The 25,245-nt window shown below is 34.7% G+C and overlaps 5 protein-coding genes and 1 non-coding gene across 6 annotated transcripts; 3 read left to right on the forward strand and 3 right to left on the reverse strand.

The window, feature by feature from the left end:
- LOC145631351 (F-box/kelch-repeat protein At3g23880-like) lies at positions 1-1,140 on the reverse strand. Its single transcript, XM_081683422.1, has one exon. It carries the CDS (start codon positions 1,138-1,140, stop codon positions 1-3), a length of 1,140 nt encoding a protein of 379 aa, XP_081539548.1.
- Positions 1,141-3,642: 2,502 nt separating this feature from the next.
- Positions 3,643-5,735, forward strand: LOC145630148 (F-box/kelch-repeat protein At3g23880-like). Its single transcript, XM_081682397.1, has 2 exons — positions 3,643-3,790; positions 3,983-5,735. The coding sequence occupies exon 2, from the start codon at positions 4,011-4,013 to the stop codon at positions 5,298-5,300; it is 1,290 nt and encodes a 429-aa protein (XP_081538523.1). The 5' UTR covers positions 3,643-3,790; positions 3,983-4,010; the 3' UTR covers positions 5,301-5,735.
- A 368-nt stretch (positions 5,736-6,103) lies between these two features.
- On the reverse strand, positions 6,104-8,147 carry LOC145631611 (pentatricopeptide repeat-containing protein At5g13770, chloroplastic-like). The gene has a single exon (XM_081683729.1). The coding sequence runs from the start codon at positions 8,094-8,096 to the stop codon at positions 6,249-6,251; it is 1,848 nt and encodes a 615-aa protein (XP_081539855.1). The 5' UTR covers positions 8,097-8,147; the 3' UTR covers positions 6,104-6,248.
- Positions 8,148-8,343: 196 nt separating this feature from the next.
- On the reverse strand, positions 8,344-8,416 carry TRNAR-ACG (transfer RNA arginine (anticodon ACG)). Its single transcript has one exon. It is a non-coding gene; the product is annotated as a tRNA-Arg (tRNA).
- A 1,630-nt stretch (positions 8,417-10,046) lies between these two features.
- On the forward strand, positions 10,047-11,729 carry LOC145630149 (F-box/kelch-repeat protein At3g06240-like). Its single transcript, XM_081682398.1, has one exon. The coding sequence runs from the start codon at positions 10,241-10,243 to the stop codon at positions 11,432-11,434; it is 1,194 nt and encodes a 397-aa protein (XP_081538524.1). The 5' UTR covers positions 10,047-10,240; the 3' UTR covers positions 11,435-11,729.
- Positions 11,730-14,862: 3,133 nt separating this feature from the next.
- On the forward strand, positions 14,863-16,128 carry LOC145631352 (F-box/kelch-repeat protein At3g23880-like). Its single transcript, XM_081683423.1, has one exon. The coding sequence runs from the start codon at positions 14,863-14,865 to the stop codon at positions 16,126-16,128; it is 1,266 nt and encodes a 421-aa protein (XP_081539549.1).
- Positions 16,129-25,245: the final 9,117 nt, after the last annotated feature.

The following is a 25,245-nucleotide window of genomic DNA, read 5'->3' on the forward strand; positions in this document are numbered from 1 at the left end:
TCACACCTCTTGTCTTGGCTCAATGTTGGGTCGAATAAGACTTTGAACATAATTCACCACTTCACTTAACCTCTCACAACGATGAAATTGCACAAAATTTGGCGGATCACTTCTCGTGTCAACCAGCACTAGATCATTCTCCACGACAATCAACACCTTCCCGGACTCCGTTCGTTGGAATATACCGTGACAAATACCTCCTAAGTTCAATTTCAACAAGCACGTCCACGACTTCGTTACACCGTACTCTTTCATCACCCACATTTTAATCAAACGTCCATCATATTCCCCCCAAGCACACAAGCAACCATCCATGTTGCACAACTTGATCACGCGATCGTCCCCTAACTCGGTTTTTGGCGCCAAATCCATCAATTTAAACGCATCATCCGTATTATTAGCCAAATTGAATGCACCAATGTATTTCGCTAACTTCCCTAGAGTAAAAACCCAATGCAATGTTTCATTCACCAATACTCCTATACAATTATACCAACATTCTTGACAAGACAAGGACGATAGATGTCTCATGAAAATTCGCGGTGTTTGCCATTGTCTATACCTTAATGAGTACACATACACGACTATCCCGGGATGTCGAGGACTAATTGACAAAGATATGGCAACAATGCTGTAATCCTTAGTCGACGACACGTAGCCAAACCCGAAACTGAACTGATTTTCACCACGATTACTAACAATGATTCGATCATTTTGGATACTCACAAAATTATTATCACCAACACCAAGACATGGGTTGTAAACAATATAGTCAAAATCTTTATTATGTCGATCATTTACCAATACAAGAGAAGAAATCAAGAGTACTAAACCATTACAAGAAGCAATCAAACGAGTGTTTATCTTGTTCTCATGATTACCCTCAAATTTACGACTGAAATAATCAAGATTCTTGTCAAATGCTTCGTAATTAATAGATTCAAATGTACCTTCATAGTTAAGAGTAAGAATGGATTTTGAAGAGAAATGAGAAGAGCGCTGAAGTTGGGTTTCGGCGAAGTGGGAAGATGAGATTAAAGAAAACCATTGCTTCGAGACACATTTGCATATCATAAGAGTTTTGATGGGGAGTCTTGAGAGGATTGTAATGGAGATAAGGTCGTTAGGAAGCTTTTCCATCTGAGTTTAGTTTTCGGGTTTCGCGGTGGTGGTTTTGGAGGAGAGAAGGCGGGGAAGAGAGAGGAAATGGGTTGTTTTTAGTGGTTCTTGGGTGGTCAGAAAAACAGGGGAGTGTGTTTTTAGTTTGTAGTAATGAGAGTTTGATGATGAATGATGATTTTCAAGAGTATTTATAACGAAAATTGTACACCGAGTAAAATGATTTTATAAATAAATAAATTAAAAAAAAAAAAAAAAAAAGTACAAGGCTTGGATTGGCCCAAATGAATAGACCATATGGGTCGTTGATAATTGGAGCCCACTAACGAAATTCAGTTAAATGCCACTAACGAAATTCAGTTAAATGTTTTAATTTTTGTAAAGGTTTTTTATTTTTATTTTGATTTATTTTTTGGCTCATGTAAGTAGTAATATTGACAAAAATAATGTGTGTTTGTATGATAAAATGGAATTGAAGAAAGAAATGAAGGAAAGTAAGACATATATGCTTTAACAAATGTTGTAATTATTTGGGGAAAAAAAAGAAAGAAATGTGATAAGAGTCGTTGATTGGGGAAGAAGAAATTAAGTGAACTCTCATTACCACTTGCACTAATGTTATAACTCTCATTAGTGCTTTATAACTCTCATTACCACTTGCACTAGTAATTTTTTCACTTTAACAAATTTTATTAGTGCAAGTGGTAATGAGAGTTATAAAGCACTAATGATACAATCATACAAACATGGTATGGTAACCATAGTGGAGTGGCCTTGTTAGACTCCGTATTACTAAAGTACATAAATACCCCTATACCCCTCTCTACTATAAATTAATTAAGACATTTTTGAAAAGATTAAGTAGTTTTTCTATAATCAAATAAAGGAAAGTAAGACGCTTTTTCTATCCCACTTTACATTTCTTTGTCATTTTTTTATTTTTATAAAGGTAAGAAAAAAGATGACATTAGGAGACCCTCCTCACAAGGGGAACTCCTAATACATCACTGGAGAGAATAGTAGAAAGAGTAGAGTTATTACAAAGAGTAATGTCCATACTATCACTAACTAGATGATCGACATTAGCTATCCAATCAGCTGCCCAATTTGTCTCTCAAAAAATATGTCGTATGCTCCAACTTTCAATATTGGTGAGAAGAGTGTAAATGTCTTTAATGATGAGCTAAATCTATCAGGGAGTTGACCAAGTGCCCTTTAGAGAGTTGATGACTTGGAGATCATCGCCCTCGATTTGAATATTTTTTATCCCAAGCTCAAGGGCCAAAAGAATACCTTTGTGAAGAGCTGTCGCTTGAGCAATGAAAACTTTGGTGCTGCCGAGATTGAAGGTACGTACTCCTGAAGAAATCTCGTTGTTGTCTCTGATGATGATTCCTGCTGCTGCTGAGTTGTTGAGAACCGAGCCGTCAAAGTTGAGTTTGTGGAAATTGAGGGGTGGTGCTTCCCAAGAAACCAAGATGGAATTAGGTGGAGGAGGATGGGTCGTAGAAGAGGGGGGGGGGGAGCCTCTAGATAGGAGACCCTGAGGAGAAAAAGGTATCTGTGATAGTTCTATAATGTTACTCGGTAAATGCAATATGCGATCGGTGTTAAATTCTCGGTATATCAAAGGAGTCTTGCTTGAAGATAACGGACTTTCGTTTCTTCTAAATACTCCAAATGAGGAATATAAATTTCTTTGTAGTTATTTTGTATTGTTTAAAAAACATAAATGCCTCTATTAAATCATTGCAGGGAATAGTACAACCTAGCCATTGTCTAACCAAAGAATGATTCCAAACATCTTTAATGCGATAGCACGAAGAGATGGCTTATTTATAGAGTATTAATTGTGCACAACTTAAATACGTAACTTTGTAAAGGTAAAATACCTAACAAAAATTAGGAATTGTCTTTGTCAAGACTCCCTCCATCCCCAAAAGAACAACCATTTTGGGTTGATTTCGCGGGTATTAAAAAAATAAAAAAGATAGTATTTCTTCTGTCCCCAAAACTTCGACTATTTTGGCCTAATTTTAGTCCCAAAATGATGGACCATTTGCATTAAAATTCTCTACTAATTTACAACAATAGTTGTGCAAAATTAGCCTCTCCATATAATTATTTTTTTTAATTTTTTTTTATGTATTTTTATTACTTATCTCTCTACCTTTTTTTACAAACTCCATGTAAATTTATATTTCCAATTATGTTGAATTTCACATGGGGTTTGCAAAAAAATAGAGAGAGATAGTAATAAATATTTATGAAAAAACAAAATTTACATGAAAAAGCTAACTTTGCTTAAGTATTATAAACTAATGCATGGGAAAGTGTGTATTATAATTAGTTTAAGAAGTAAGAAGTACAGAGTTCAATAGTAAAACCACACTCACAGTACTCAGTTTCATCTCCTACGAGTGGCTACGAATAATCTCAGTAAATTAAATTGTTCAAGTTTTATATAAATATAGAATTACAAATGCAAAATACCCCATTATTGCAAATACAAAATTTCTTAATTTCCCTGAAATTTTCTTAATTAGAATATTGGACGAAGGGAGCAGTGATCTGCTGTCGCTCACTCTCCGGCAACCGCTTTCTTGCAATCAATCTTCTGTATTTCAGCATTTCTCTTCTCCTTTCCTCTTTTCCTCAATTTCTGAGTTTTGTAAGTGAAATTCATCCCCAGTTTCTTACCAATTTACTCTCAAAGACTTCTTAATTTGTTGAATTTCAGATTCTATTTCAATAATCTTTCAATTGCATGATTCTGTTATTTATTTTCCCTTTTTAGAACTGTAGCATAAAATTGGTGTGAAATTATAGCTTTTTTATAGTTAAATTTTGTGTATTTTGACAGAATAACACAAACCCTGATCAAATTCACAATGAATGATGTCAAAGAACCCAAATTTGAAGCAAGCTCATTTGTGGGGTTAACAGATGTTTTAATCCATGAAATCCTGTTTCGACTGCCCTTGAAATCATTAGGAATACTCAAATGTGTCTGCAAGAAATTGAATACCCTAATCTCAGACCCCGAATTCACCATCCGTCTTCTCGAATTATCGAAATCTACCACTCCACCCTTAACCATTGCTATGCTACAATATAATACCGTTGCCTCACTCAACTTTACAAGTTACACTGATATCAATGAGGGTGTAAGCTTAACCCCATGGGATCGACAATTCGACAACAATGCCATTTTTGAGAGTTGTTACTATTTCGTTATTGGATCGTGTTATGGTCTTTTATGTCTTTACATTAAGGAGGGGAAACGAGGAGAAGATATGATGTATATTTGGAACCCTTTGGTTAGAAAAGCCAAAAAGATTGCTTTGCCTGTTGGAGGGAATTCGACTTATGTTCATGTAGATTCTTGCTGGTTTGGCTTTGTTCAATCCTTGAATGACTACAGGATTGTCTTGGTTTCTACGGTGGGTAAGCCATACTGTGGGAAGCGAATGCATTTGTACTCATTAAGGTTTGATCATTGGAGAGTAATGTGTGTTAGTGATGAAGATGTGTCTTTTATTTCGGGATCTAACTCAGTTTTCATGAATGAGGCATTGCATTACCTTGTTCATCGCGAGTGCATACTTAAATTTGATTTAGATACTGAAAGTGTTGAGAGGATACCCTTCTCAATTGTGCCTAAGCTATTTCCGAGAGTTGATCAGGTGTTGCTTGGTGTCATTGGAGAATATGATTGTCTATGTGTTGTGTTTGTACATTATTCCATGAAGGACTTTGAGGAGGAAGACTCAAGGGGAAACTGTGAAAATGTGGAATGGATGCTTGAGTTATGGATGTTGGAGGAATATGACAATTGGAATTCTTGGAAAAAGTTATATAGAATCGACTTGAGGGGGGAGATTGCTACACGTTGCACCCAATTTTTAGGGATCACATACAGTGGCATTATTTGCATTCAAGCTGTGGCTGATGGACTTGTGGCTGTTAACCCAAGGTGCAACCCGCCTTCACATATTTTTGTTAGGGAGGCTGGTGCAGAGGTCTTTAAGTTGACCCATTATGTGGAAAGTCTTGTTTGTCCTTTAAATCCCCTTCCTCCTGATAAGAATGTTGATAATGATGATGATAGCGATGATGTTGATTTTCTTTATTATGGTGCTGATGATGATTATGGTGCTGACGATGATGATGATGATTAATCTGCAGTGAGTGGGTATATGCATAAATGCATTGTGGATATACTACTTTTGTGACCTCTTTAATTTCTCTTATGAGTTTACAAGGTATAAACAGAGCTTAGTGAAAATGTTGCAAATTCAGTAGGATGTGGGATTGAGAATGCAGAGATTTGTTGTCAGCAGCTTGCAACAAAATGTATATTACTCCGGCGTCATCTTCTTAAGGTGGAATCTGATAAATTGTAGCTGAACGTGGCATTACAGGGTTGATCTCATATTCTCATGCTTGTAAGTTTTCTTTTTATTACGACTAGTTTGTATATGCAATAGGACTCCCTTTAGTTATTGGAGGAAAGAGTTCGGCTAGAAAACGGGCTTTGGATATTGAATCTCTTGTACTTTGAGTCTTGGATAAGTTGGTGTTGAATGAATGAATGGTATGTGATTTGATTTTATGCTTTCTATCAATTTTCTTTGAGCTTATCTACTTGATCCAAGTTTTATTCAAATGCTGTCCTTACTGAATTAGAAACTTGGATGGAAAATATTGATCAATTTGTCAAATTCTGTTATCCAAATTCTTTCAATTTTTCTTTAAGCTTATCTATTTGAGCAAACACCCAATGTATCCCAGGAGTACATGTTTCCTTCTTTAAAGTTTCTTCGCTCGAAAAGATTCAGACTGTTAGGTGATTCCCATCAGAAAAATGCCAAGAGGTTCCAACCATGGTGGTTATCTCCCAACAACCAATGTAAAGTTTCACTGACCAAATCAGGCATAACAGCACTAAACGAGGCTACGATCTAGAGGCAATAATATCGAGTCAAGTTTTAACAGCTCTACACATCATGATATTTACGTATAATATGCATTGATCATTAACATTATACAGCTGCATAAATTCTGTACAACACCAAAATATATTGTTACTTACAATCTTACACTGCTTGCTCTTGAATGCTTTATGCTTAAAACGGAACTGGCCGCCTTCTGATTTTCCCACTATTCGAAATCATGGAAGGCCTCCCAAACGTCTCTTCCAACCATCTAACTTGCATTTCTAACCCAACATCTCTCAAAGCATTTGAAGCGGATTTATAAAGTCTAGTATCTAACTGGATTCCCTCAGCTTTCAAATCTTGCAATAGCTTAATCAATTCATCAATCCTATTGATCTTTGAGAAGACACCCACCATCATCCCGGCCAAAGCTAGATCAACCCCTCCACCATTTGTTCGATATTCATCATAGAACACGGTGCATGTTTCATATTCTTGCGCCCTAGAGTAAGCTCCTATAATGCTAGTGTAGCTCACTCGATCAGGTTTCACCTTTCTCCTCTTCATCTCCTTCCATAACTTCTCTACTTGCCTCATATCTTTCGCTCTCCCATGTAAGTCAATAAGCGTATTGTACACCCATACATTAGGCTCACACCCTCTCTCCTTCATCTTGGCTAGAAGTGTCATCGCCTCTCTCAATTGCCCCGTCTTACCATACATTGCAATCATAGTCGAGTAAGCCACCACACATTTGTCGAAACCCCTTTGTTGCATCTCATTAAACACTATCTTAGCCTTGTAAAACAACGCAAGACGAAAGTAAACATTGATTATAGATGCATATGTCACTTGCCCCGGTTCACAACCTTCTAAAGTAAGCTCTTGGTACACTCTTGCTGCCTCTTTGAGCCCTCTTTTCTTGGCATAGCCATTGACAATTGCACAAAAAATACAATCAGAAATCTTCAAATTAGCCGCCTTCATCTTCTTCACAACACCTAAGGTCTTCTCCAACAAACCTTCTTCAACATACATGACCACCAGCTTTAAAAACAATGCTGGATCCTTCAACATTCGATTTGATTCCGCTTCCTCAACGAGTCTCTCAACCACACCAATCTCTTTATCTTCGGCTAATGAACCGATCAACGAGGCGTAAATTGAGGCATTTACAGGAATTCCCTTCTCATCCATTAGCTCAAATTGCTCAAGAGCTTTCAAAGGTTCCCCTGATTTCCCCAATGAATCTATCAAAACCCCATAAATCTTAGACAAATTATCAACATTTTCAACCTTGTTAATTTCTCCCAATTCACTAAAAACTTCAACAACTTTCTTGAAATTCCCCAATTTCATATAAGCTTCCATAACCAAAACATACCCTCCAGGATCCAAAACAATCTCCTTTAATCTCATCTTTTCAAACAATTCAATTGTAATTCCATACAAATGAAGCTTATTATAGCTTCTCAGAGCAGAATCATAAGCAAAAGAAGCAACATTTTGATCAAATTCAAAGCATTCTAACAACAAATCAGCAACTTTAAACTTCCTAGCTTTAATACAAGAACTAACCAATCTAGCACAAAAAAATTTATCAGGAAAAATTTTCCACTTTTTTATATCTTTACACATCATTGAAACTAAATCCCATTTCTTTGAATTCACTAAGTACCTTAACACAGCCTTGATGGTTGCTTTTTGGGGATGAAATTCCGAACTCGCTTTCGCCTTTTCATAATACTCCAACCCCAGATTTTCAGTACTTGGATCCTTCAAAAGCTCTCTAATTAGTTGATTTATGTTCTTTTCATCAGATTTTATAGGTTGGAAATCTGAATTTGGATTATTATAGGAGAAATCAACAAGGGGTAAAACAGGGGAAGGCTCTTCTTCTAAAACAGGGGAAGGAAAAGCAGAGGAATGGAGGATTATGAGCTTTGGAGGAGAGAGAAAATGGTGAAATGCTTTGAAAATGGTGAATTTGGTGGAGTTTTGAAGTGGGTAGAACAAATTTGAGGGAGAAATTGCCATTGATGAAGATTATTTGAGAATTTTGTGAATTTTTGGTTTATTTGTTTTTTTTTTTTTTTGGTGGATTATCTTTTATATGAAAGAATTTGATTAGCCACTCGTTGGAGTACACGTGGATGGTTTGAGGTCGTGGAACTTTTGTCCTAGATTTTTAGGATAGGTGGGAAGAAAGTACTTTTTGCCTTTTTTTTTTTTTAATTTTTAGAAAAAAGGAAATATATTGGCGTTACAAAAATAATAAAACTGTCGACTCCACTGGGGATCGAACCCAGAATCTCTGGTTTCGTAGACCAGCGCCTTATCCATTGGGCCATGGAGTCCTGTTTAATGGTAGTTTTGAGTTTATAAAAACTAAATACAAGAATATTGTCCGTTTAAAGTTTATAAACAATTAACCATTGCCCCTTTGACATTGGCTATGTTTTTTTTAAAATTTTTTTTTGAGAAAATTCAAGTTCATCAGAATCAGAAACAAAATATATTTCTCAAGTGATTTTCATTTTTTGTAATTAACTTGCTTTGGGTACCGTGACAAATATTTTAAAAAAAACTCCAAACACAACTGACTACTAACCTTGGGTTAAACAACCCAACCAGTCTACTATTGCAACATTCAACAACATTAACGGCATAAAACCAAAGTGTTAATGTTTTTGGTCAAACTTCGTAGTGGGAAGACAGATGAGGTCGAGATACGAGCAGATCGAATTATGAGCAGCTTCGACATCTGATGTTGAAGCGTCGATTTGGTTTATGAGCTCCAATTTACTGTTTTGAATAATAAGGAAAATTCATAAATTTAGTATTGGAGAGATTTTCATAAACTTAGTATGGAGGAAATCAAGTTTCAAGCTTAGCTTCAATGGAGGACATGTTTTCGTTTATATTGGCACCGGATGGGGTCATCTTCAATGTCACCGTCTTCAATGGTGTTGGCCCTTTGATGTGAGCTTCAATGGAGGAGGAAAGAGAAAGAAGGAAGGAGGAAGAAGAAGGATGATTGTTGACATTGTGAGTGATGCAAGTTAACTAGAGTTTCATGAAGTTAACTCAAGTACAAAGTAAATTATATATTTGTCCTTCATTAATTTGTTGAGATTAATTAATTACCCCATGAGAAACAATTTTTTGTTTCTCATTGTGAGAAACTAGGACTTCCTCTTTATTTTTATTTTTTATGGTACATATGAACGTGTTAATTCTTAAGTTTCCATTTCAAAAAAAATAAAGTAAATAAATTGTGATAATTACATCAGATTATATAGAAAGGAAAAAAAATATAAAATTATACAAAGTATGGAGTATTAACATTGATTGTTGGGTGAAAATAGAAGTGGACTAGTGGTCTATCATGATCTCCATTCCCCCCCTACTTAAAGGTGATGTAGAGTGTTAAGAAATACAAGTATATACCTTTTGTATTTGTAAAAATATTTTACTTTGACTTATGCACTATTAATATACTAATTGTCTACTTTTGATTTGGAGGAACTCATGGCCTCATAGATGTTAAAACAATATGGAGATTGCAATACAAGGACTAATAGGAGAGGATCCATTTGCTCTAGAGTCTAGACCTAAATGTGTGACAAACTTGTTTGCTTTACAAAGGAATTTTTTTGGTGAAGGTAAAGTACAATGACAATATATTTTTTTGTGAGACAATTTTATCAATTCATGCATTATCTGTCAATTATTGTTATTGGGAGGTTGATCAAGTATTGCCTCGTTGGGTTACTACTTACTATGCTTTAAGGGGAAGCACGATTTGAGGATGCATAGGTTGTTCAATAAATATACTCTTTTTTTTTTTTTTTGAAAAATCCAACAAAATCAATGCATCCATTTTATTTTAGTTGATATTGATGAATATTATCCACATGATTTATTTAACTTTTTTTAAATGATAAAAAAAAAAGTTATGTTGGGGTTCATCTAAAAGAAAATACAGTATAAAGTACAGAGTAAAAAAATTAAAAAAAAAAATACAGAGTATAAAAATACGAGTAACAAATCAACGATCAAAGAAGAAGTCAAGCGCATGTATATTGGTATATAATAAAGTCAAGCTCAAAAATTTTTGTTGTCACCGGCGGCATAACCTCCGGTTGCCCCCTCCAAAAACCAAAACCCTTCATTCTAAAATGATGAGATCAATCGAAAGAAACAGGAAAAGGAAGAAACAGAGGTTGAAGAAAACAAACAATAAACCCCAAAATAACCCCTTTCAATCACCCCTAAATTCTGTTGAACTTCCTGAAGAACTCATCTTTTCTGAAATCCTTCCAAGATTACCGGTAAATTCCTTAACCCGCTTCAAATCTGTTTCAAAAACATGGAATTTCATTATCTCCTCCCCAAATTTCATCAATTCCCATCTCAAATGCACTATTTCAAACCCTTTTGTGCTCTCAAATTGTGTGTTTATTAAATCTGCTTATGATTTTTACATTCTTAATTATTCTGCATATGATAGATACCCAGATGATAATTATGATGAAAAGCGTTTGGTTAAGGTTAAAAGTCTTCATTTTGATGATAATGGTGTGAATACTTTCTTAATTGGTTCATGTAATGGATTAGTATGTTTTGGGCGTGGAACTGCTTTTAGTAAATTTGGCTATAACTTTCGTGTTTATAATCCGGTAATGGGTCAGTTTCTTCATGTGTCAGATCCTTTAGGGAATTTTCAAGGGAAATTGATTTTTGGGTTTGGGTTTGTTTCTTGTAAAAATGATTATTTGATGTTGGTTGGTGGTCTTCAGAGGAAGAGTTATAAGAATTTTGTGTATATTTATTCATTAAGGTCTAATGATTGGAAGAAAATCGGAGCGTTTGATGAAGATGAGTTTTCGATATATTTGGGTGGTAGAGGAGTATTGGTTAATGAGACATTGCATTGGCTTACTACCCAAGTTCGAAGAAAGAATGCTAAGTGTATAAGTTGCTTTGATTTGGTTGATGAGAGCTTCAAGGATGTGAGGATGCCTAGGGTGTTTTGGCGTAATGATCATTTTTTGGACTTCAAATTGAGTGAGATGAATGGATCATTGTGTGCTTGGGGTGAAGCTATCTATGGTGGGGTGGAAATGTGGATGTTGATGCAATATGGGGTGTGGGATTCTTGGACGAAACTTTTCAAGATTGACATGATTCCGGGTTTGGATAACTTCTATGGATGCTTAGAGAGCGGGAAAGTTTTGGTCAAAACAAATGATGGATGTCTCTTGCTAGTTGATCCGGATCAAGGTCAGCCACGTTTTATATCATTAGTGAAAGATTTGGGTGATATTGAGGTAGTGAATTACATTCGGAGTCCTGTTTCTCCTTTCTCTTGAATGTTCCTTCCAATATTGTGGAACGGTACTATTATCATTTATCATTGTATTCTTTTTGTATATATTGCATGAAATTATTGCATGGAAACTACCTTATGAATTGTGTTGTTAGTAGTAAACAAATATGTATTTATGTTCTGCAATAATTACCCTCATCTCCCTAAAAAAAATGGAAAAAGAAAGCAGATGAAGAAATGCAAAATGGACATCTTTTTGGAATGTTACATTTATCATTTCTCATGCTGTTTTCAGTTGCAGATGTATCTCATTTTCTGACTTCTGATATTTTGTGAATTTGAGTTCCATGTTTCAATGCTTGTTAACATCTTTCAGTTTCTGCATACAGTTTTTTTAGTTCATCTTCTGAGTGTCGTTGAGGCTTTGTTAAAGGCCAACAAAACCATTGATTTAGATGATCCCCCCACCCTAAGTAAAAAAAAGCCAAAAATAGCCAGTGAGGTGTATTTTCGAAGTTAGTGGAAATCTTCTATTGTATTCAGGAGGAAGTTTCTTTAGGTCCTTGCAAGATTTTTAAGGTGACTTGTAGCTATTGGCTACTACAGCATTAGATAATAACAAACGATAATCAACCCCAGTAAGGCCCATTCCAAAGGCTAAAAGTGTTCCTTTTCAATTGTATATGTGAGGCTAAATAAATCTGCCTTCTCTAACCGGGCCTAGGTAGGATGTTTGTTAGCGGTATTGAGGTAATATATTAATTGTATGAAAGCTCCTTTCAAAGGTCATATGTTCAAACTGTGACTTATATGTTTTCAGATGCTGGTGGAATGTTTGGATGTAAGTGCCTGAAGCACCAAGGAGCTTCTGACTTCTGAGAGTCCAGAATGGCCACTATAACTCAGAGAGTCAGAGACCATAGATTATACAGCACCTAAGATCAGTCATGAGTTTCAGGACAATTAATTCGAATTTAGACCTCATGGCACCACTCAGGGGGCTTTTAAGACTCATCAGATAATAATACTGATCGAGTCTTCCCTTTGTAAAGACCTGTACACAACGTTAAGACTCATCAGATAATGATATTCAGGAAGTTTTTTGTTCATAGAACATGGAAGGCATTACTATTATTGTCCAACCTTGAGCTTTTCTCACTAAGCCTTATTATTATCTAAGTCGCCCCCTAATTGCTGTCTGCTAGATTTGTTAGGCACATGTTCTGTTACTGTGGTTTCCTGTAAGATCCAAACTAGCCAATGGAGTCATTGACTCATTCTTGTCATTAATTCATTGCCTAACTGGATAATGCGATTTTTGTTTGAAGATGTGCAATGTAAGAAGATTTAAGTATCAAAAAAGCTGTAAATTACAACAGTAATGCTTGTAAGAACTTTTCATTGACCTCCTTAATCTGTTGTAAGTATCCAAGTTTGGTGACTTGAACTTTGTATTTCGATCACTGATTCTCTTCCGAAATTAAAAACTTCTGATTTCAGACCTTCATAACCTTCCATTGTTTTTTCTGTATCGGACTCAGGGGACAGAGTCTTATGATAGCTAATAAGGTCTAGTTCAGAAGAGGGTCATGCCTTCATGTGCTCAATAATGGGCAACTACATGGACGAAAGTCCTGCTAGAGTCGAATTTGGGGAGAATTATAACTTTATGAGCATTTATGCTTAGAGACCCACCCAAATTGTCCTTTGAAAGCTCCATGAGATTTACCACCACGTGTCCGGTCCTACTGTTACTCTTGTATGATTTCGGTTGGCGGGGGCGAGGGGGTGGGTGGAGGGTGGGGTAGTGTCGTATCGTATCGGACTAGTGATGGTAGATTCATCTGGCCCTACAGTTAGCCATACTTGCTTCTCTGTATCATCAATTATCAGGTCACTGGATTTTGCAATCTGAAAGGGTCAGAATTTATGAGTGATCAGAATGTCAGATTGTATGTATCATAGATTCATAGGATCAATTTAAGTATAATCCTGGTAGCAGCAGTGCATACTGTCAGTTTCGGTTATCCTCATTACAGTACCCTTCTTTAAGAGTCTGAATTTTACCATATTATTCCAGCAATGTAGACGGGTTTTAAACTCGAGTTAAGGTTGAACTGTCAGAAGCTAACCCGGCGAATACCCAATAACAGCCTGCCTGACAATCTTGAAATCTCAAACAGTCTCAACCCGAAACCAAAATTAACCCGAATAATTTTATCCTAAGATGTGTTAACAAATATGACGATGTCGATTTGACAGGTCTAATAAGATAGGATCTGTTTCTTTGAATTAGAACTCAGCAGTCTGTAAACGTGGGGAATTGTTTATGAAATCTTGCTGTTGAAGCTGGATTTAGTCATTGACTTAATTAGAAGATAAGATGATAAGGTATGATTATTAGGTGGATTCGAACACATGCCCTGATGCCCTCGTGTTACATGATTATCCTGTAATCTTTTTTTACAGGAATCCTGTTTTATTTCTAAATCTGTCTATAATTTCTTCTGTCTTTTTGTTATTTGCAAGAGCCAAATTCCATGTTTATAATAAAGTTAAATGAACATAATATGGAATTTCCTGAAATTTCTAGTGCTTTTCTTAAGGGGCAATTAGAGGGGGTAATTTGGATTCCTAATCATGGATTAAAGTCATTAATTATACCCTATATTGTATTGAAGAAAAAGATGAGAATGGTTGGGAATTTAGTGGAGAAAGGACGATTATATATGTAAGATTTCTTGTTGATTTAGCTTTTTAAGACTAAATGGTTTGTTAATTACTGTCTAACTTCTTGTTCGTCGCGTCATGATTGGCTTGGCATCCTAATCCAATATTAAGATACCTATTATCATGTTAATAATGAAATGTTGTTGCACCAAAAAGAATAATGAGCTTTTATGTCATCATTTGTCACTATGATTTTAATACGTTTTTCATTTATGTGGAGAATAGAGGCTGCTGGCTGAATAACGATCTCTATTATGTACAAACTATTATCTTCTTAATTGTTTATGTGGTTCATGTTTCTTGTATTCTTTAATTAAATTTAGTCTTCATCTTGGACCAAGATAAACTTATTTAAAATAAACATGCTGTATCCACACTTGTACGCGTACTCGTGTTCAACATTTTTTAATTAGCCTTTTGCGCTATTTAATATACAGAACATTAACTTTCATTATAATTTTTACTAAAATCTAAAGAAAATATTATCATTGTGTAAAGTATTGTTGGATTAGACTCAATGTATATTTCAAATATATTAATGATCAAAGTTATGCGTCGATAAAGTTAGATGTCCAATTATTTATTAGGGTGGGAGGAAACACAACTGTCAACACATGCTTCTATTTTTTTCTTGTATTTAAAGAGCAACCCAACTGCCAAATGAGAGTATCCATCAAACCTTCTCTAGCTGAAGCAAAAGAAATGATATAGGAAAGAATGAATCAAATGAGTGAGTTATTAATGAATACTTGTGAATATGAAGATAGGAGTACCTGTCTGAAAACCATCATCCATCAGAAACATCATCGGAAGATAGTATCAGGAATCAGATTGCTTACTGAATCCTGCAATACTGCCAGAACAAGCAGCATTGTAAGCGCGAGGGAGGTTAGTAAGGATCAAGCCGAAGATGCCCTTGAGCAGCAAAGTGAGCTCCCTCGCGATGTACTAATGCATCAGATACTTGCTAGATTGCCTATCAAATCCTTGCTTCGATCAACGTTGGTTTCCAAAGAATGGTACACTACTGTCTCCTCTAAAGAATTTGCTAATGTTCATTTAAAAAGTTGTTACTCTAGTTTATGTCCCTCTTCTCCTGTAGACTGCCTGTTTATTCAATTAGCAGAAAAAGATTTCTATCTTTTCTACCTTCAAGAAGGAGAAAAAGTGCTTGATTATTCCTTAGTGAAACTTGAGCCTAATTTTGAATGTAACAGCCTAAATGAGCTTCGTTTGGTAGGCTCGTGTAACGGCCTAGTATGTTTATCAGATTCTTTAGCAGGTTACATCTATGTTTGGAACCCCATTGCTTATAATTGGCAGAAGTTTTCTGACCTCTGCTTGTATTCTTATAACTACTGCATCTCTTGGGGTTTCGCCTATGTTTCCTCTATTGATGACTATCAGGTAGTGAGAATAGCAGAAAACTATGACACTCAGGAAATCAGTGTGTCAGTTTTCTCATTGCAGACCAAGGAATGGAAACAGATTCATGAGCATGGGCTTGATCATCGCGTTTCTTTAACCAAAACTAACCCCGGTGTTTTGGTGAACGACACACTCTATTGGATCATGGAGACAAGAGATTCTACTAGGAAGAATGTTGTTGTAGGTTTCAATTTGAAACTTGAGAAGTTTGATGAAATTCCCGGTCTTTTTCCTAGGAGTGCCGGTTTTCATGATCACTTTCTGTGTGTCATGGGAGGGTGCTTGTCCTTGTGCAGCTCGAACCTGCATAAGGAGTCTTATTTATCGATGATGAAGCAATCCGGTGAGGTTGTGGAATCAATTTTACTATCCTCTAACTCGAAATCGTGGTCGTACTCTAGCCTTGTGGGATTCACAAGGACTGGCAAGTCACTTGTGGTCTCAAAGAGTTGGGAGCTAGCTCTGGTTGATCTGAATTCATCCCCTAAGCAGTACATTCCCCTTGTAACTTTCGATGAAGCTCGGAAACCTTATATGGTGAGCTACTTTCCTAGTTTAATCCCACCATTTGTAGTTTGAAGTTTACAGAAGTGAGAAGTGTTGAAGAACAGGGGAAGTACTCTATTACACTTTTTTGTTAAGCAAAACTTAATTATGGATATTCAATCTATCTTGTATAATACGATATCTTATTTTATACGTAGTAGTTTGTAAAGTGTATTTTGTATTGCAACAAATAAAAACTGATGGTGCTATCTAGTCATCTATTACGGTTGGACCAACTATAATTTATTTTCTGTATCTGTAATAATATGGTAAAAAGAATGTATTGTAAAACAAATCCAACAACTCATTATATTGAACACACATAGTAGATCACAACAACAACATACGAGTAACTTTTATCATTTGGATATGAGAGAGAGGGTCAATAACGGAACGGAGACAGGAATGAAAAATAACAAATTAAAATAATGGATACAATAGGCTTTGGAAAGGAAAATATCAAAATAGTGATAACTACAACCACGTAATAATAAATGAACAATCATCATTAAGATTTCAAAGAAAATTAAATGCTCCAACTTCACGGTTGAAGGTGTAAACTCTATGGGAAAGTCCTAATACATTACCGTTAGACACACAAAATTACTATTCAGAGTCTTTTGTACTATTGAAATCATATATAGTACTACTGAGAATGTTCAATAGTAATGTATTGCCTCTTAGTAGTATTCTTAAAATATCATTATTTACAAAATTGTCATTGTTATATATATGCTTGTGCCTAACTATGAGGTCCTAGAAAGCACTCAAACTCTACTACTGTATTAAACTTGTTTCTCAGTTACACAACAAATTTTGAAATCACGTTTTGCTTAATTCCGTTTTTTTTTTTTTTGTTGGGGGGGGGGGGGGGGGGGGGGGGGGGGGTGGGCATGCAACCATTACTAGTTTAGTCACCGTAATTCACATTAGTTGTGAAATTTACTTCTCTCTGTTGATCATATATTCATATTTCATTGCATAGCAAACAGTTCCAAATGTCAAACACAAAGCAAAAGCTACAAAAATTTAAATAGAGAGGTCCTAATAAAGTAGTCTTATTCTTTTGGTTGAATTGCTTTTTGAGATAGTACAAGAGTTAAGCCCTGGTTGAACTTTTTTATGCTGGGTCATAATGAATTAGATCCATGTGTGAATGAATGAAGAGATGCACTCAAGCCCATTAAGCATCACACGAAACTGAATCATAGAAAAGGAGCTTAAATGACATACATGAGTGTCTCACATTAATAGAAGAATAACTAGTTAAACATTCTACAGAGTAAATGTTAGTTATAGGGCTATTACTCATATTCTACTTCATATAATTCTACTTCATATATGGTAAGGTTGGAGTGTTGGACAAATGCATGAGTGAAATGGTACGAGGCCCTTTGGGTTCCAGAGGATCACCTTGATACATAGTGTATAGCAAGGGTCCAAATATGTTCTTCAAAGACCAAATTAAAAGACGCTAATGAATGAAATTAGATCATTTGTTGGAATTTTAAGACCTCAACTCGAAAACTAAAGGATAGATAACCATATAAGGTCACTAGAGAGAATTAAAGTATGATTGAATAATATCCGTACACACCCTTTGGCCATTCTCCCATGGTTAAAATTTGAAAATGGACCAAATATGCTTGACAAAGAACCACACATATGATCAAGTTTAGAATAATAAATATATGATATGTAAAATATTTTTGGAATAGTCTGGTTTATTTTCATTATATTAACCTTTAATCCTTCTTTATAATATATACAAGTAATTGCAAATTTTAATAATTTTCAATAATTAAAATTATGCAATAATATGTGCATGATCTAAGTAAGTATTACAATTATTACGAAACTAATTGAGGTGCAAAAACCAGCCTCAAACGCTACATTTAAGTATTTAACCCCCGTCATACTCCTTCAATTCTTTGGTGGATTTGATGGCATGGACAATTGGACATACTATGGTCTATGGAGTATTTTAATGATGCCTAGTACTGCAGTGGCGCTAGTCTATCAGTCTAACCCCTGCCCTGTGGCTGTGTAGTCATGTCTCACATCCAATTTTTTTGTACTCTGACTTTGCTTTTTCAATAACATCAACTTAAGATCTTCAAGGTACAGAGTACTCCATCTAAATTCTCATCTCAATTCAACCAAAAAGGTGCAGAGTACTCCATCTAAATTCTCATCTCAATTCAACCAAAAAGGTGGAGTACAACCCTATTAATTTCACTTTTCTACGTTATGCCTCAACATATATCACTTCTCACATTGTAACCCCAATATACATTTTGTATCCATACGGTAACTTTGCCGTTATCCCGCCGTTAAAAATTCCATTAATGGGGCCCACTCTCAATTTATCAATATTTTTTTATCGATTTGTGCGTTGGAAATGTTCTATCAAAGGTTTTCGGAGCTATTTCGGTTCTTAAGGGACCAAATTTAGCTCAGATTTGGCAAAAAAATAACTTAAATGCATCGTTTTGCTTATTAAGTAATGTCTCAATTTACGTGTTTACATTTTAATACTTATAACGAGGCATTTACATTATTTTTTTGTGAAATAATGCTACAACTTGTAACTTTAGAAATCTGTGACTTTTGCTATGCTTTTGGCTTCCAAAACTCTATGCTTTGCTAGTATGCTATGAATCTTATAAACAATGAAGGGATGTAAAAATCTTTTATGCTTGTGTAAATTACTAGTGGCTCATAACTAGCAGTTCAAGTTTTCATGCTATGTCCTCTGTTATTATCACATTTTCATAAACTTTGAGCCATTAATATGTTATATTGAATGAGGAGTTGACACTTTGTGGTTGTTAGCTAGCATTATAATTTATAAATTGTCTAAAACAAATTACACTTCTCCAATTCTTCTTGGCTTCACACAAGCTTAAGCCATTATCAAAATTATTTTAAAAAAATAAATTAAATAATCAACTATTCATAAGCCACCACAATAAAATATCACCATCTTCACACAATTTTTTTTTTTTTTTTTTTAAAGACATTCAATCTGACGAATAATATATCCATCATCTTATGGTCAACCTGTTTACATAAACAGGTCAGGACCCCCCAACCTGAACCCGACCTGTTTAAGTAAACAGGTCAAATAAATCAACCTGAACCCGACCTGGTTTTAAACGGGTCGACCTGAACCCGACCCGTCTAAACCTGTTTTTTTTTTTTTTTTTTTTTTTTTTTTTTTTTTTTTTTTTTTAAATACCTTGTAATTTGTTTAACATGTATTTATACATGTATCATTCAACTAACATAAAATACAAATTCAAAGCAAACATAAATCCATTATAGTTCATACAATCCTACAACAATAAAATTAAATATGATAAATTAGCTGGGTATTATCAAATAAATAATAAATAATTAGGCAATAAAATCAAAACAGGTGTTGCTGCGTTCGGCATAATTCAGTATCTTCATCATCTTATTCGGATTAGCATGTTCAATGGGTTCAGAAGGAATGAGGTTGTCAACTATCTGTTGATTAAGAATAAGTTAAATAAATAATTAAGCCAAAATGCAGAGAGAAATCACAAAAAATGCAAAAAATTAGCTAACAACATTCACACCATTCCAAGTTTCCAACTCATGATGAAAAAATCAACTCATAAACAAGCTGAAATATTCTCATAAACTCATACAAAAATCAAAGTAAATCGCATAAATAGATGATAAAAAATCAAATAAAATTGCATAATCAAAGTGATGAAAAAATAGCATAAACAAATAAACCCATAAACAAACAAACTTCAATCAGATTAAAACAAGTAAATTATTGAAATAGAAGAAACAAAACGCATAATAACATGTAAGTTACTGAAATTGACGAAAAAAACGTATCAAAACACAAAAAAATTAAGTAAAAAGAATGAAATTAACAAGTAAATTACCTTGGGAATGTTGAGATGAATATTCAGCAAGCTTCAATCAACAACTTTAATGGAAAAGAATTAAAAACAAGAGGGTAAAGAGAAAGAACTAGAGAAGAGAGAAAGAGAATGAGTAAATACTGAATGAAAAGCGGTGTGAGGTATGAATTTTTTTTAGGGTTTTTCATTAGATAGTTTGGGCTTAATTGGCCCATATTTAAAAATTAGGTTGTAAAAACAGGGTGGTAAACAAGTTTAGGCGGGTTGGGTTCGGGTTGACCTGACCTGAAACCGACCCAATTAATTAAATGGGTTTAGGCGGGTTGGTTTCGGCAATAGGTCTACTATAGACCCTGGTCCATATAGAATAGGTGGACCACTAGTCCAAGTACAATCCACAACACAAATACAATACAAATAACGCGGCCCAAACTCTCGTTTCTTTCTTTCCACTCTAACAAAACTGACAGAAGATTAAATATGAACATTTACTCTTTCAAATGCTGAAAAACTCTCGTTTCTCTCTCCTCTGCAAATTCGAGAATAGCCATGGATGAAAATCAAGAAACCAATGCAGAAAGGTAAATAAAATTTCTGAACCTAGAACTTCTTTAAATTTATTTGAATTTGCAATTAACCATTACTTAAATTTCTTCATTAGTTAAATTTTTGCAACTTGTAAATAATTTTTAAAAAAAAATTCACATTTTTTAGAGACCCAACAAATTATTCTACAAGTAGAGATGAAGATGAATTTTTGAAGCTAATCCGATCGATTTCAATGCGTGCAGTGGTACATTGCATTTGTTCGGATATTTTTACTAAATGTTCAAAATTTGCGATGTTCAAATTTTTTTTACTAAAAGTTCAAAATTTAAAATTGTTCAGATTTTTTTACTAAATGTTCAAAAGTAAAGGCGTGATAAATTGCGATTGTTCATATATTTTTAATTAATGTTCAAAATTTTTGATGTTCAGTTCGGATTTTTTTACTAAATGTTCAAAATTTGCAATCGTTCAGAATTTTTTATCAAATGTTCAAAAGTATAGACGTGGTAAATTACAAAATTTTTGTAGATATTTTTACTAATAGATGTTTAAAATTTTCGATGTTCAGTTTGGATTTTTTTTTTTTACTTAATGTTCAAAATTTGCAATCGTTTAGATTTTTTTACTAAATTTTCAAAAATATAGGTGTGGTACATTACGATTGTTTAGATACTTTTACTAAATATTCAAATTTTTTGATGTTCAGTTCATATTTTTTTGCTAAATGTTCAAAGTTTGCAATCGTTAAGATCTTTTTTTTTATTAAATGTTCAAAAGTATAGGTGCAGTACTTTGCAATTGTTCAGATATTTTTACTAAATGTTCAAAATTTTCGACGTTTAGTTTGAATTTTTTTTACTAAATGTTCAAAATTTGCAATCGTTCAGATTTTTTTACCAAATGTTCAAAAGTATAGACGTGGTACATATAACTAATTTTAAAACAATCAATTAATAAAAATTCATACAAATTAGATTAAATTTCTTTCAAAAAAAAAAGAAAAGAATCAGATTAAAAAGGGAAAGAGAATTAAAGAAGGAAAAAAAAAGAAGAAGAAGCTAAAATGGCAGGATGAGGAGAAGAAAGTGAAGCTACATATTATAGAGTGAGCCGCGTGAAATTGAGTGGTCCATATAGAATAGGTGAACCAGGGTCCATAGAAGAATTTGTATTGGTTTCAGGTTGGGATTTCCAACCTGAACCCGACCTGTTTAACTTCAGGTCAGGTTCTGGTTGACCCAATTACATAAACGGGTTGAAATTCTCTCTCAAAACCCATTTTATTTCGAGTTGGGTTCGGGTCGGGTCAACTTTTGCCAACCCTAGATTTTTCTGTGTGGCTGGGGTTATTTGAGTTACTTGGTCACCCCTGCTTGAGTAATCCCTCAAGTAACTTCTGATCTAGTAACCCTTGAGTAACTCATGACCGAATTCCTCAAGGAACCCGTAATCGAGTATAGTAACCCTAGTCCGAATAACCTCTCAAGTAACCCCTGACCGAGTATTCTCTAACTGAACCGCCCAAATCATCCCTGACCAAATAAATCAAGTAATTGCTGCCACACGGTGTTATCAGCCACTAATAAAAATTTGGGTAAATCAACATACCGTAAAGTTTTCATTCTAATTTCATAAAAGATATACTCCCTCCGTGTTTTTTTAAGTGTTACACTTTGACCGACACATAGTTTTAGGCAATTTAATTGACTTAAATGTAATAAGAGGTAAGTAGGGTAGTTGGAGTTTTAAAACATTCTAAGAGAAAGATAGTTGGGGTTAATAGTTTATTGAAAAGTAATAAATGTGATAGGAATGATATAATAATAAAAAAAAATTAACAGTGGGTTTGATGAGGACCATGAGAGGAAAGAGATATAATATTTTAATGTAGTTTTTTGTCAAAAAAAAGAAATGTAACACTTAAAAAAAACACGAGGGAGTATTTAAAATGGCACCAATTTACTTGCACCAATTTATTTTCTCATTTCCTTGGAAAAAATTACACTGTCATTCAATTCACGTAGACGTAGCAATTAGGGGCACACGTAGTGTACTACGGTTAGACTTGGGAGCACAAGCAATTTGACGAAAAGAGCAATAAAGAGTTAGCGCCTGTGTATTCGTCAGTTGACGGCGTTAGTATCATAACTCTCTCTACTCACGGAGTGTTACATTAGTCTGTTTCCCTTTTAGAAAACAAATTTATTACACAGACTACTCCATTAAGTAATCTCACTGTACTCTATTTAAAGAAAAGCATACTCACTCTTCACTCTTCACTCTTCACTCTTCAGTCTTGTCAACTCACAAAATGAGCTCATTCAAGGGAAAAGGGTTACAAATGGAAGACAACAACTGCAATGGCAAGATGGCTAAAGAAGATGATGTTGAAGAAGAAAGTCGGCATCTTCCAGATGAAATCATTGCTCAACACATCCTTCCTTGTCTTCCCATCAAACCCTTAATCCAATGTAAGCTACTTTCTAAACAATGGAATCTTAAAATTAATTCCGATTATATTATCTTTAGTGACCCTTTTACCCCTCTTCATTCCCTCTTTATTCAATCTGGTAATACTTTTTACCTTTACTCTTGCACTAATCATGATAACGATGATGTAGTTGTTGATAATGTTGAAAGCAATTTGGTTAGATTAGATGTTAATTTTGAAGCTGATACTACAATTGATGAGATAAAATTGGTTGGATCTGCAAATGGGTTGGTTTGTTTAGCTGAAAACAAGGGAAACTATTTCTATTTATATAACCCTAAGACTAACCAATCCCACAAATTCTACCCTGCTGATTCTAATTTCTGGCATTCTTGTATCCCAAGACCCTGGGTTAATTGGGGATTTGGGTATGTATCATCTGATGACGACTTTAAAGTTGTTAGGATAATCCCATATCGAAATAGAGAAGTTGCCGTAGTTCATGTTTATTCACTTAGGTCCAATATGTGGTCGAAACTCGAAAGTGGTTTGGAGGAAGGTGATATGACTATAGGTCATGCACATCTAGTAAACGAGACTTTGTATTGGAGTATGTGTAGAGGCCGAACCCTTGCCTTTGATTTGGCCCGGGAGACGTTCGAGTTCTTCCCTCCTCTCTCAATTAACCATCTATTGGGCGGGGCGATGCATTATGTGTGATGGGAGGGTGCTTATCGAAATGTAGTTCAAACTCTCAAAATGATCTGATTATTGAGATTGTGAAACATCCTCCAAGGGTGTCTTCTGTTGTTTTCTCGTGTGATTTGAAGATCGAAGATCCTAAAAAACTCAAATACTGTAAACAATTGTTTGGGTTCACAAAGACTGGCAGAGTCTTTTATACTCGTGAAAAGCCTGGGATGCTGGGCTTGCTCGATCGATGCTCAAAGTGAACACTTGCAACCTTTGATGATAAGTTGTTTATCATTGAGAGTTATGTTCCTACTCAAAGTTCACCTCATCCTGCAGCTGAGTTGCCTAATGATTATTTGAGTTATTTTCGTATTTTCAAGTGGTGGAACACTGCATAATTGCATATCCTTTTGATTTTGATTTTGATTTTGACATTGATCATCTTTGTTTTTAAATAGGGGACTTGGCCGGTATATCAGCCGGAGATACTTCCTGATTAAGATCCGGTATTCTATTCCTTCGTGTTTTTTATTTTGAGTTTTTTTTCATCTTTTCAAGTGGTGGAACATTGAATAACTGCAGATCCTTGTGAACATGTCTATTGTCTATTGTTCATCTTTATTTTGTAATAGAGGACTTGGCCGGGATGTCAACTGGAGAATCTTCCTGGTCCGGACGACATTGTTATACTAGAAGATGTCCTCTAGTTTTATCAGACATGAAATTCTCTATCGATCTAGGCAAATAAAGGAAGCTCATGAGCGCGACGATGGTGACATGGATTCATTTTGATACAAGTATATGGTGCTAAGATGCAGACCTCAGATTTATGCTGTCTTAGTCTATTATATATGGAAGTCTTTTGCCAGTATATTAGGGCTACATGTAACATTTTGCTAAGACATGATCCATTAGGGAACTACTATTAAGTACTAATGCTAGGACTTGTAACTTTTGAAATTTGTGACTTTTGCTTCCAAAACTCCTTGTTATGTTAGTATGCTATGAATGTGCATTACTTGTGGTTCATATCTAAGCAAGTTACCGTGCTAATATGCTGTCTATGTAATGTGTTACAGACTTGCGGTCTTACAGCTTCAAGAATGTGTTACGGACTTACGGTCTTACATGTACTATTTTGTAACTATTTCTTCTCTTTAATTTCATCACTATATTTAAAAAACTTACACTTACACTAAAGTGAGACTAGCATTTACAAAATAGGACATGTAAGTCCGTAACACATTCTTGAAGCTGTAAGTTTAAAAAACTTACACTTACACTAAAGTGACTCTAGCATTTAACTTATCAGGTATATCTCGTTATTTTTATTTACTTTAAGACAAATTATGAAATCCGAAAACTTAGCTTTCTTATGTTTAACTTAGCATATAGAAATCCACTGTAATCTCATAGAAATTACTTAAGGTAACCTAACAAATTTTGATAGTGATGGCCCTGATGGAAAAGAATTAGAGATGAGAAAATTTCTACGCGTAGTGTACTACCGCTAGAGTGTCAGACTTGGGGCACAAGCAATTTGAGTTCACAAAGAAAAAGCATTTTGAAAAA

The sequence above is a fragment of the Chenopodium album genome, chromosome 5 (assembly GCF_948465745.1).
Source record: "Chenopodium album chromosome 5, dcCheAlbu1.1, whole genome shotgun sequence".
Taxonomy (NCBI): domain Eukaryota; kingdom Viridiplantae; phylum Streptophyta; class Magnoliopsida; order Caryophyllales; family Amaranthaceae; genus Chenopodium; species Chenopodium album.

Bases quoted from the DNA above. Each gene is read 5' to 3' on its own strand.
- LOC145631351 (XM_081683422.1), bottom strand. From the start codon at position 1,140: ATGGAAAAGCTTCCTAACGACCTTATCTCCATTACAATCCTCTCAAGA.
- LOC145630148 (XM_081682397.1), top strand. From the start codon at position 4,011: ATGAATGATGTCAAAGAACCCAAATTTGAAGCAAGCTCATTTGTGGGG.
- LOC145631611 (XM_081683729.1), bottom strand. From the start codon at position 8,096: ATGGCAATTTCTCCCTCAAATTTGTTCTACCCACTTCAAAACTCCACC.
- LOC145630149 (XM_081682398.1), top strand. From the start codon at position 10,241: ATGATGAGATCAATCGAAAGAAACAGGAAAAGGAAGAAACAGAGGTTG.
- LOC145631352 (XM_081683423.1), top strand. From the start codon at position 14,863: ATGAATACTTGTGAATATGAAGATAGGAGTACCTGTCTGAAAACCATC.